The sequence below is a fragment of the Olea europaea genome, chromosome 15 (assembly GCF_002742605.1).
Source record: "Olea europaea var. sylvestris chromosome 15, O_europaea_v1, whole genome shotgun sequence".
Lineage (NCBI taxonomy): Eukaryota > Viridiplantae > Streptophyta > Magnoliopsida > Lamiales > Oleaceae > Olea > Olea europaea.
The window spans coordinates 9,536,526-9,550,235 of record NC_036251.1 but is presented as its reverse complement, the minus strand read 5'-3'; the positions used below and the strand labels follow the sequence as shown (position 1 = coordinate 9,550,235).

Genomic DNA, 13,710 nt, shown 5'->3' with positions numbered 1-13,710 from the left:
CTAAGTTATTTGTGTTGGAATTTATTGTTGTAGTTTAATCTAGCCTTGATTAATTTTAATATTTACCCTTTAATATTGATTTGCTTATTTTTATGTGTTTCTTCTATTGTATTTCATGCATTTTCATTTATGTGGCCAATGAATGATTGTGTTTAGTGACTTGTACATCGTTCGATAAAAGATTGTGCATTTTAGACCAAACAGTAGAAATTAAACTCTAGATTTGTGTAAGGAATCGAGATGTACCCTTAGCCCTATGTGACTCAATGAGCTATTTTCACAAATATTTAATGCAATTATTTGGTTTTAATCAATATAGAGACATAGTAGGTTAAACAAATCAATTATGGTTAATTTTGCTCAGGTCTAACATTGTAGATGAGTAACTTTTTAATTGACTTGTGGAGAAATTAATTAAGCGACTGTTAAATGAAACAATGAATTTCAACCACGTTTGCTTCGGAAAATTCTCAAGATTTTCATATATTTTTTTTTTGTAGATTTTTAGTTATTTTCCAAAATCATAATCTTTATTGTGTGTGTTTCTTTTTATTGTTAGAATTAAATTAATTACACTTGTGTAATCGAAAGTATACATTCCTCGATGAACCGACAACCCGGACTCAAAAGGTCCACTTTATTACTTGAACGCGTTATTATTTGAACGCGACTTGTGCACTTGTGGTGTAGTATTTTAGCGAATATATTCCGTTAAGTAAACACACATGCATGGAAATACAAAATAATCACAACTTACTAGTGCAAAATATCATATAGAATTTCAATTTTCTAAAACCAGCTATATACACGCATGAAAAGACGCACAAAATGTGACTCACTAAAATGTAAAAATTGTAAAAATTAGAATCAAGTGAAATAAAGCAAGGTACGCGATCCAAATCTTGTTAGGACATATTTTGTTCTTTGCACTGGTGCTAACATAATCAAATTGACGTTTATATTTGAAGATACAATGCTTTCTAGCAACTTTTTAAGTTTCCCAAACAAGCACTCAATTTGCAGTCAGACTCATAGTTTGGACCAATTCTTTATAATGAGTACTTTTTCATTAATCCAATTCTCTTAATCCATGAGATTTTTGTTTTTCCATTTTCATATTTTATTAAGAACTAGAATATTTGTATAGAAATTAAAATTTTTACAAATCCTTGATTTAATTAAAAGATTTATTACAGAAGGGAAGGAACTTATTGGGTTCCTCCATTGATCATTAAGATCATCATACATATGCTTACAAAAAGAGACAAGTGTTGCTACAATTCTAAAATTACTACTGCATATTATCACCAAGTTTTGGATGAACATTGCATTTTTATTCATGTTGCTAGCTAAGCTTCTGGAATATAATACGACGGCAGTAAAGTTGATCATTACGAGTATAATGACGCATCAGTGGAACTTATGGATTCTTCATCCTGCATGGAACAATGTTAAGGAAGTGTTAGGAAGAAAAATAAAAGCTAAAATCTTATTCATATTAGTATTGTCATCTAACACTATGTACCAAATATGCACATAGAATTTGAATTTTATTTTGAGAAATAGAGTGTATGGTAGGATGGTTTTATGATCAGTAAGCTATTTTCTCCCCGTGCATTTCATTTTTTCTAAGGAGTGGCAAAATATACAAGTTGAGTACACGTTAAAGATGTGTCTTATGATTCGCCCATGCTCAGAGATATGTAGATGCTCGTGCTCATATGCCGACCATCATAGTGATGCATAATATGCATTAGGGAAAGTAGAAGGATTGATGGTACTTTGCCAAATTAAGCATGGAAGAAAATGCCTTAAAATAGAAACCAATCCATGATGACTGATGATTATATGATGGATTTTAAAGTGTTCGTGGTGTTTTGATGGCGTGGGCTGGGGTGGTATATGCTGTATACCTCCCCTGTTACAGGCAGCTCGAGAGTCTCTGCAGTAGGGATAGGGCACTTGGCCACTCTCAATGTATGTGACATCTTCCACAAGAATTTCATAATGCCTCTTCACCTCTTCTGGGGGTTTCCCTCCAACAGCCCTTGCAACTTTGGCCCAACGGCCAGGTGTGTTAGTATCATAAACGGCAAGAGCTTTCTCATACTCCTTGTTCTCCTGGGCAGTCCAAGTGCCTGAGGCATGGGAAGATATCGAGCTAGAAGCCATTAATTTCTTGGATTGATTATGTCTAGGAAGTTATAGAACAAAGGATGGAACACTACTATTGAATGTCTACTCCAGAAAAAGGGATGAAAAATGGAAGAACATATAAAAATGCGGGAATAAATAATTCTAGGATGGATTATTTGTCTTCGACTGAAGAGAGAAGACACTCAAGTGAAGAGTGATGAGAAACGGAAGAGCTGATACGTGTAGAGGAGGTGGCAACTGCTTGAGCTTTTATAAGCTTTGGGAATTCAGGGGGTGGGGTCATGCGAGTTGGCCTATAAACTCGCAAAAATTAAAGAATTTTAGTGATCTGTCTCATCAAGAACCACAACTGAATAGGACAAAAGAAAAATATTACAATTTTGAAGAATCTCTATCTTTATGAAAAGGTTGCTCATGCTTGCCCCCTTTTTTTTTTTGGTATGATTTCACTTTCTCTTACAGTTTAGTGTCAAAATCATATGATTGTTAGGCATACCTATAAGTGACATTTTTTACTGTTTTTTCTTGACTGCGCGTGTGTATAGTAAGATGACAAGTTTATTCTATGATCAATAGCACAAAATCAATCATATTTTAAGTTGTGAATTTCTCTGTTTAGAATGTAAACTCAGCTTATCCATAGTTGTTTACATGGTTGGTTTATTTGGATTGCTTAGTCCTTTCTTAATTAATTAAAAACAGTGACTTAGTTCTTTCAAGTACATATGTTCCGCTGGAAAGAAAAATTCTCTTAAATAGGGCAATGCTATAGTACTATAGACTGCAATCACAAGTCAATGACGCTTGTATAATTGCAACATGTAAAGGTCATTAAGAAGAAGACCTTATCAAGATGGAACGGGGATGGCCAAGCAAGGGCCATGGCTACGAAATATGTGGCAAACTGGGCTTAGCCTGGCTCCTTAATCCCCGGACTGTGTCTCCCCAAACAATGCCAGGTCGAGCCATTTAACAACCATAAGTCCCTAATATCAAGGCTATACCTTCCTAGTGTAAAAAACATCTATTCTATTCCTATAAAGAATTGTATTTGCCCTATCAAATTCCGTTTAAATTGCTGTCTTCAACACAATCAATCATGAATTTCCTACTAAAACAATTATGAAGATTCGGTCATGGGCAACTGAAATGCAATTGCAGAATCTTATTTTATTTATTATTTAAATTTGGGTCTGGGATTCAGTATGAAATTACATTTGTATAATTTGGTTGATTCATTCTTTCTTACATTTGGTGCTTGACATATAATCTTCTGCAAAGATCATGGAATTAAATTTTTGATTTGTGATTTTTTAAGGCTGAGCCGATGACTTATCTTAGATTAATGCCATCTAGCACTAGTTTAGTTGTCAACACTTTATAGTTTCAATTAAATGAGTTATGTGACTTTGTATTTAAATAAATCTATCATTTAATATCATGTAATTACCACCTCGCATTATTCGTACTTTTATGGACTAATTAATGACTTCATCCAAAATTATATATAAAAATATTCGGCCTACCTTTCAACAAAAAATTGGAACTTATTTTTTTTGGGGCCCTCATAAGCTCAAGGCCACCCATTTCTATGATATAGAGGTGTTGGGCTGCATGGAGTCTAGTCATACTATAAACTTATTCCCTCGACCACACATCGTCATAGTATGAGTTAAGGTGCATTTTGGGTTTATAAGTATATTGAGTATTTTATTATTGTGTATGTTTGTCCTGATATGTTTTCACTTGTACAAGGAGAGGACACATTCTATATAGAGGGCTCTAGCCTTCTCACTGTCCTTCCCTAGAAGTAGGACCTTTGAGGCAAAATGACATGGTTAAGTTAGTTCGAGATTTAAGGGAGTTTATTTTATTTTATTTTTTTCTGTGACAAAGACTGAGATGAGTACAATACTGAGTGAAATAACTCTAGGATTGAGAATGAACTACTATAATATTTTATTTTCTTATTTTATTTTACTTAACATTGATCATGTAATCAGGATTAAGGCTTAGTTCCTCCAAGAAAGGTCTATTTGAATGTCCAAAAGAGAGAGCATGATATTATTGCAGCAAGTGGAATAGAGTATTCCCAACCTAAATATGGTCCTAATCCAATGTCAGTCGAAAATCTTGCAAGATAACAAGAAGATCTGTAAATTTCCTAGTCAAAATATTACAAAAAATTAGGAAAAGACATATTTTGATTCAAAACATTGATACTAGGACCTTGCTACATGTACATCAAGTTTTATATAATGCCACATGTCATTCTATTATTTGTCAGTTTAAAACACAATTAAATTTTTCATCAAATCTTTTCCCTGCGCATCATTCTATGTAATCCGTTAGATACCATTTTTATGTGTAAGTAGCATAATCTCTACAATTAATAACTATTAGAGATAAAGATTCTTGCAGTACTCTTTTTCCATGCCTGATACATAGAATGATGACAGGATCATGAACCCTTTCCAATTCTCGTCTTCTGTTCTCAGTTCTCCTTGAATTTTTCTAGAAGAAGATACTAGATGTGAGTGATATCCAACACTATACAAGGTGTGCTGATTTGCATCTATTTATCTTTCCTAGAATCCCAAAACTACTTACTAAAATGATAATTTTCATCAAGTAGCCTCAATGAATAACTAAGATCAAATACTGTAATGGTCTGTTTGTTATGTTCATTAGTTTGATTTGACATGACTGAAGAAAAGAAAGTTAAGATCTTTCATAGTATCCTTGAGTACTGCATACGAAAGTTACCTTGAGGAAAAGACTTATATTTGAATTCAAAACGTTGTTAATACTAATTAGGTATGAAGATTCTTGCAGTAAAAGTTGCTACTCCTTTCACGCTTGATTCATAGAAAATAGTAAATATGGAAATAGATTGTGAGTCTTGAATGTTGAGAATGTGGGCCTATTTTAAATTTCTCAAAGTGAACCTTCGCGCCACGTAGTCAACTAAAACTACTTCCCAAAATATAATTGGCTCATTGAGAAGTCTTCATTACAAGGGTATAACATATAATAAGCATAGCAATGACCTATTCTAGAGGTTAAATCTTGGCGCCGCGTAGTCAAACTACTGCATACCAATCATATTTTGAGGAAATGGCTTGTCATTGAGATCAAAACGTTGCCATTATGGGCTAGAGACGAAGATTCTTGCAGTTAAAGTTGCTAATCTTTTTCGTACTTGTTGCATAAAAAATCTGATGAAATGGAAAGGGATTGTGGACCCTTTTATACAAGTTGTGAAACGATAGAATCTGCATATATGTAGGGTGGTCCTTCTCATGAGTTGGGTCCAAGCTTAGAGCTTCTTTGAATAATCTAATGACAGCAATATTTTTATGATATTCATAACTAAATACTATCATGTCATGATTATTTCAAACGTAATTAGGTGTGTAAAATGACTTGGCATGTCTCCTGACAGAGAACCCCGAGATGACCCATGCATGGCCAGGGATTTGAGCTGGCCAGTTTAAGCCCGGTTTTCCCCCCTTTTTTTGTGACTTATCTCGACCCTCTGGCAGGATTGTGCATTGTCCTACTAACGTGGCTTGTGATTATTGTGCATTGAACAATAGTATTGCTCTATCTGAGGAGTTTTTTTCCTCTAGTTGAAAATATATTCTAATGAAGTATTTAAGGTAGTCCAGAACTTAAAAGAGGATTGATATTGTATTGATCATAATATCTATTTATAATTCTGGTGCCCTATATACTTGTAATTAATTTTCTCATTTTTGTTCACATGAGATATATTTTGGAGAAAAGTAGCTAAAAGTCACTTTTAAGCACTAGTGTTGCTTTCTAATGTTTATATAAATCAAGAAGAATCATATGATTATGACACTAAACTGTGAGAAAACAAATGAACTTTATTCTTAAAAATGCAAAAAGAAGAAACCTTTTCATGAAGATGAAGATTCTTCAACGTTGTACTATTGTTCCTTATCCTGATTTAGTTGCTTAACAAGACAAATCACTAAAATTCTTCAATTTTTGCAGCTTTATAGGCCAATTGGCATGATCCCATCACCATACCACCCTCGGTTCTTAGAGCTTATAAAGATCAAGCAGTTGATACCTCATCTGAACAAATCAACTCTTGGTCAGTTTCTCATCAGTCTTGAATTCAGTCTTCTCTCTCGAGTCTAAGACAAATAATCCCCCTTAGAATTACTTGTTCCTCATACATTCTTCCATTTCCTCACATTTTTTTATAGTAATATTCTATTGTTTAATTCTCTTAGTGTATAACTTTCCTTATGACTTAATTTGTCACTAAAATCTTCATCTCGCAAAAAATTAATGGCATGTAGCTCGATATCATCGTGTGGAACTTGGACCAATCAGGAGAGTTGAATCCACATCAAACTGCCATGGATGACCCAATAGGATATGGCAAGCATCCATGTCTATGACATCACACATAATTTCATCCTTATAATGCTCACCAATGGACAGGTAATTTGCAAGTTTCAGCAACTTGAACCGAAGGAAATTTCTTTACCCAACCAAGTGAATAAGGTTTAGGATGGTTCTCAATTGGTAGTTTCAACAAATTCACCAACATTTTCGACACAAAATTCTCACAACTTCCATTGTCCATGATCACTTCACACACTTTATTCTTGATAGAACAAAGTGAACGAAAGATGCAATGACGTTGTCCCTCTTCCTTAGGCGACAAAAGGATTCATTACAGTACCAAATTAAGCCTTTCTACTCTTTTCTCTATCGCAAACTCTACTCCTGTGTATTCATCTTCCACTTCAGTATCTTTTTCTTCATCCACTGCCTTCGATTCCACCAAATTGACCCGCTTCCTCTCAGGACAGTTATTGGAGTGATGCCCAAGCTTTTGACATCTATAGCAAATTTCTCCTGTGGACTTAGCATATGGAGTTACATTTTGAGATGCACCTCGAGTCCGACCTCTATTCCCAAATCGAGTATTGTTGTCAACATTACTCCTGTTAGGATTGACTGGGGCTTACTGCAGGGCATTTCCTTTGTCTAAAGGGGAGGATGCTGATTTTTTGACAGGTAAGGGCCTCCTATATGAAACCATCCTCTTATCAGATTTCATCATCTTCGCTTTCATTGCCATGTTAATGGCTTTATGTAATGTTCAAATGCTTTGCATCCCAATTCTATCTTGAATGGCCACTTTAAAACCATCGGTATACCTGGCTATCCTTTGATTTTTAGATTCTGACAGGTTATTCCGCTCCGCCAATTCCATAAATTCATTGGTGTAGTTGGACATTGTACGATTGCCCTGTGTGTATCCCAGATACATACGATATAAAATCTGTTCATAATCTGCAAGTAAAAATTGATTCATCAAAAACTGCTTCATCTTTCCCCAAGTTCGAATCTGACTCTTTTCCTGTTTCCTTCGAGCATTCTGTAATTGATCCCACCATACTGCTGTTGCAAATTTCAAACAAAATGCCACCATCTTAACCATCTTGTCCTCTGAGACATCCATAATTTCAAAGAAACTCTCAACCTCTACCAACCAATCCAAGAAATCCTCAATCTTCATATTTCCAAACAATGGAGGAATGTCTGCTTTAATTCGATAATCATCAAAGTATCTCGATTTGATGATTAATATGATGCGGTGGTACTTCGAACTCCTCCTCTGACTTTGATTCACTAGCTTCTACTGCAAGTCTCCTATTATTTTCTCTCCGAACTACAAGCTTAGCCATCCGTTCACTATTGATTGCCTGTTGTTTATTCTGGCCATTATTTTTAGCACCCCGTAGAAGCAATTGACAAATTTCTTCTATCTGAGAAGTAAGATTTTCAATCCGTTCGTCAAGCCGTCGATTTATTGCATCTAAATTTGCCCTAGTAACTGATATGTCACCCATGTTTATGAATCAAAGATATGGAGACAGGAAAGCCAACTCTAATACCACTTGATGTAGCGAGAAAAATGAATTCAAGCGAAAACCTTAAGAATACGAAATTTGGAATCCACCAAATTAAGAAGAAAATAACTTCACGAATTTTATTGATGAATAATAATAAAAAAAGAACTAACCCTTTATTTATAAGGGTTTACAAGGAAACATAGTTTAAAACAACTAAAAGTAATGAAAATAAAATTTAAACAAACTAGAATTGCACCAAAAAAAAAAAAAGGAATTGACAAAAACAGTGCCAAAACTTTAAAAATCAATTTTCGAGTCTTAAACGAACTCGAACGGCCAAAATTCGTTGTATTGTTCCTCTTGTCGTTTTCTTTCCGAAATGGTTTTATAGACTCAATCCAGAGTTAGGATGTTCCATTTCTACTAGTAATTTTTTCCCCAGTATGGCCAATACGTCCTGCATCATGCTCATACCAGAAAATACACAAAAACAAACCAATGGTAGGAGTTTTAATGTACCGTTAAAAATAATTTCGCTAAGTACCCAATAATTTGATTAATTATAATTTGGCCCAAAATTCAAATAAATTTTGTTTAAAAAGATATATGTAAGACAATGACCCACCTGCACTCGAACACGTGCTTGTGCTTAGAACCAAACCTAATAGGATATAAATCTTCCCCCTTCCAAAAACTATCGATACCCTCTAAGGCCTAAAACTCTGATGCTAAACTTCCTCTGTATAAATCACACAAAAGTTTTAAGGTTTTCTATGTGGGATAAGTGGCTGACAATTTCCAATTAAATCAAATTCTCCACTTTAAAAAAAGCTTCAAGTGGGTAAATTTGAAATCAAATATTTCATTCAATTTTAAGTGATTTTCGATAAATAAATATATCATATTAATCATCTCGCAAAGTAAAACAGGAATATGCTTGGTTTCCTTAAAATCAGAGTATGGTTCCCGCTGAAATTGGAGTTCAAAGTTAACCATTTCACTAGAAAGAGTAATTATTTTCGACATTTATTACTTACCTGACTTAAGATCGACAGCTCCATGGGTATATATACCATTTACACCATTGAAATACACAGACAAGAAATTAATACATTTCAATTACTACAAATTACTTGTCATTTTCTTAAAAATTATTATGGTATGAGCCTAAAGTCTCAATTTCTTCATTTCACCAATGCTCTAGTTTTATTTCTGTCAAACTATCCTCCACAAATTTTCTTTTGTGGAAATCTCAAATATTGCCATTGATTCGAGACCTTGGGTTGGAACACCGCATCAATGACTCAAAAACCAGCCAATGAAGTTGTTGATTTTGCTGGAAAGAACAAAAAATTCAGAAAAGGAGCAATAGATCATCAATGATGATCTTCTAATGTCCTGGCTTCTCTGTAATATGAATGATGAGGCATTGAGCATGTTCTAGGGTGCGGATACATAATTTTTAGTTTGGAGTTTGATCCATTAAAAGTTGTTGTCCAACACTGAAGATAGTGAAGCTCAACCAAAAAATAACATTTACTGTTTGTCCAACGGAAATCTCTTACTTTGTGAATATCTCCGGAGGTTCAAAGAAATCTATGACAAACTTTCTGCCATAGGAAACCCACTCTCGCATATAGACAATGTTTTTCAAGTTCCTGTTGAGACCGATGACCAATAATGTAGGAATTGAGATTTAATGAATTCCACTTGTTGTAATTGAAGTATTGAACAAGATTACAAATAACCCAAGAACAAGATTAAAGTAAAGAAATAAAAGAACTGGCAGAGGAACGATGTTATTTTATTCAATCAATGAAAGAGAGAATTATAGCAATAATGGATTAAACAATACTGAAAGAGGAGTCCTATATTTATAGTACACGAGTCTTGGCAAAAGATGGAAATTAAAAGGAAAAAAACGTGTAAAAAAAATCTGTCCACGGTACACATATTTTTCTTCCTTATTCCTTTGATTCTTTCCATATTAACGTGTCTCGGATTTGGATACCAATTGATCCCATTTCCTTTTTTCTGCCACTTTGATATTTCCAAGTTTAAGGATCACCCGCAATCTTAAATATTTCCTTATTTTGAGGCATAAATTCAACAGTTCCAAAAGCCCTTGGAAATAAATATATGGAATTCCAAATTGCTATTTTGTCAAAACTACAATATGCTTCATTTACTCAATTTGTTATGTTATTGTAAGATTTTGAGCAGGCTTACATCACTGAAAAAGTGCAAGAAATTGATCATAACCATGCTTTCTTCAGCGAAAGAGGAAAAGGAAGAAACTCTGGAGAAAGAAGAAATTATAGAGGGGATGAGGCTGGAATTCCCTAAACTCGAAATTATCCCCCAAATAGTAATAGCGTTTATAATCAACCCTCCAATTTTCCTCCAGAACTAAGGTAGTACAACAACAACAATTGGAACCAGCAGTCAGTCGAACCAAATTCATTTTGTCTCAAATGCTATTATCGGTACGACTAACTTAGGAAGAAGAGAACAATCAGCAGACAAGGACATCAATGAATTTAAACGATGACAATGAGTAATGACTCAAACTTTTATGTTGATTCGGGTATGACAGCTCACATGACAAAGCAAGAAGGTAAAGTAAAACTTTAAAAACCTTAGTTTGGACATGATTGTATTTTTGCCAGTAATGGCAAGCCTAACCCATTACACATACGTTTAATTCATTACTTAGTACCTCCCAAAGTAAACTTGTTTTAGATAATGCTATAGTAGTACAAAAGCTTAAAAAGAATTTGTTATTTGTGAGCCAACTTATCATTGATAACTTCTGCAACTTTGAATTTGAACTTGTTTTTTTTGTTACAAAGACTTCTTAATGAGCCAACATGAGTCTTGTTTCTAAGAAATATCTTAACCATTAAGCCTCTTCTCCTACTTTGTATAAAGCAATAAATTCAGACTCCACTATGGATTGAGCTATACAAGTTTGTTTAGAAGATCTCCAAGAAATCACACCACCTCCAAGATTATATATGTAGCCACTAGTAGACTTAAATTCATTTGTACCTAATATCCTAGCATCACTGTATCCTCCAACTACTCAAGCATATTTTTTATGATGTAACGAATACACTCGAGTACGTTTTAAGAATACCAATACTCTCTAAGTAAAGTACTCCAACATTCATTACTAGGATTACTTGTATATCATTTTAGCTTGCTTATTGAGTAGGCTATATTTGGCCTTGTATAACTCATTAAGTACATTAGGCTTCCAATTATCTGGGAATACTCTAGTTCTTTTTTATGATTTCCAGCATTCTTGTAAAGAACTACACGAGAAGGAAAAGAATTATTAGACTCATTAATACCATTGATCTTGAACTTCTCAATCGCTTCATGTACATAATGTGTTTAAGATTAGTTTATCACAGCAGGTATTCTAGAAATTTTTGTTCCCAAAATCAAATTTGCTTCACCTATATCTTTCAAATCAAAGTTATTGGTTAGCATTATCTTTTTCTTGTTAATGACTTCAATATTAGTCCCTAATATGAACATGTCATCGGTATATAGACTCACCAAAACGCATGCTTTTCCGAATTTCTTCAACAAATTTACCATACTCATCTATGATAAATCCATTTCAAATAATCATGATATTGTTAAATTTTTCATGCCACTGTTTAGAAGTTTGTTTCAATCTGTATAAGGATTTAACAAGTCTGTGAACTTTATGTTTTTCTCCTTCTACTTTGAAACTTCCTAGTTGTTCCATATAAACTTCCTCATTTAATTCACTATTTTAAAATGTAGTCTTAACATTCATCTGATGTATCTGTATGTTATATAAAGTTGCTAAAGTAATTAAAACCCAGATAGAAGTTATCCTATCATAGGTAAATAAGTGTTAAAAAGTCCAAATTTGCCTTCGTGCCATGGATCACATCAAATATCCTTAAAATCAGGGCCTTTTCAAAAATCATATGAAAGGTGTTTTATAAGTAAAATATTGTGAAAAGTTAATTGTCACTTTTTAATTAAAAAGTGACGTATAATGTCACTTTTTCTATTTGAAAGATTAAATGAACTCTGTTTTTGTTGCATTATATATGGAAGCAATTCAATAAATGACAAAAATTTTAAAAAAAAAAGCCACAAACATTCAAGAAAATGAGAAATGCCCATCAAAACCTTAGAATAGGTAAAGGGGGTGGTTGATTTTATTTATTTATTTTTTTAAATGCAGTTATACTTCACTTCATTTTAAAAATACAACCCTCTATAAGTTGGAAGTAGTATAAATTCAATAAAGTGAAAAAAAAAGGACGGAGATTCAAAAAAAAAAAAAATAATAACAAACACTCAAAAGAGTGATAGAATTTCAAAAATGATAGAAATTCAAAAAAGCCAAAAAAGTGAGGAATGCCAATCAAAACCTTATAATGGATCCAATGGCAATCGATTTTCTTCTACATATTGTCTCTTTGTGATTGTTCTCACATATATTAATTAAATGTGGAATGTTCATGTGAAATCTGGAAGTGTATGGGATCGTTGACAAGTAATACATAATAAGTAATGTGTATCGTCCCACGAGAACTGAAATTCAAAGTAGGCAAAACAAAAGTGATTGTAGTTTGTGATTATTCTAAATTAATCGATTAAAGCTTGTAAAATTTGAATTTAGTATGCGTATAGAATGATTGTATTGGATTACAAATCCACGTATTAATATCTATTCCAATTCTAAATTACATAGTGAGTTCGTTCTTGCATTCTTGAGGATCGATATTGTAATTAATTTTCTTTCCTAAGACCAATTAAATCTATTTTAGTCATAACCCGAATCTATTTCGAGTCTGAATTTGAATGAATAGATCGCATTCAATTTCACAATTATCTGAAAGATTGCACACGTGATAAATATTATTCCTAAAATTTATTACATGTGTATTAATCAAGGAGTGTTTTAAATCTATCGTGAACCTCCTAGCACTATAGCAAGCAACAATATATGCAAATTGATGATTAAACAACCAAATAATAGAATTTAGCATACAAGATTAATCAAGAATTGTAAAAGTTTAACTAAGATACTTATGTTGACTTAAAAATAAATAGAAAAGGGTTTCATCATCATTCAATACATGAAAAGTATTAGACTAACATAATGTTGGAATAAAACAAATAAAGGATAAAAGAAATCACCAAAAATTGAAGGAACGCAAATAATTTTCCTATTAGTGTGCCTTCAATTCGATTGAGCTGCCGTCCTCCAATATGTGTCTGTGCAATTCTACTTCTGTCTCTGTTTGTAAAAATAATGGGAAATGCTTGAGGTACAGGGTAGGGGTTCACAAAACAATTGTTGGTGTCTCTGTATATGAAATCAATCCCCAGCAACAATGTTTGACTCCCCAAAAGGAACTCCAATGTTATTTCTCTGCCGCAACCACCCAATTGTGTGTGTATATCTCCCCCTCTCCACCTCTGTATCCATGTATTTACATTTTAGGCTGCAAGTCATGTGTATATCTATATATAAACTCTTCAGCAAGTAGCTCTTTTTCCAACAAAACTCCAATTGTTGTTTTATTTTTTTATTTTTTTTTAACTTTCATTCCAAATACATGTCCAAACTTGAGGTTAGGGCTTGACA

General features: G+C 33.3%; 1 protein-coding gene across 1 annotated transcript; it reads right to left on the bottom strand.

The window, feature by feature from the left end:
• Positions 1-1,391: 1,391 nt before the first annotated feature.
• On the bottom strand, positions 1,392-2,172 carry LOC111411200 (protein RADIALIS-like 1). The gene is made up of 2 exons (XM_023041753.1): positions 1,825-2,172; positions 1,392-1,436 (listed from the first exon to the last, which is right to left on the bottom strand). The coding sequence occupies exons 1-2, from the start codon at positions 2,170-2,172 to the stop codon at positions 1,392-1,394; spliced, it is 393 nt and encodes a 130-aa protein (XP_022897521.1).
• Positions 2,173-13,710: the final 11,538 nt, after the last annotated feature.

Excerpts from the sequence above, each read along its gene's own strand:
- LOC111411200 (XM_023041753.1), bottom strand. The coding sequence starts at position 2,172 with ATGGCTTCTAGCTCGATATCTTCCCATGCCTCAGGCACTTGGACTGCC. Across the intron at positions 1,437-1,824 it reads TCATCAGTCATCATGGATTG|GATGAAGAATCCATAAGTTC; the intron begins GTTTCTATTTTA and ends TGTTCCATGCAG.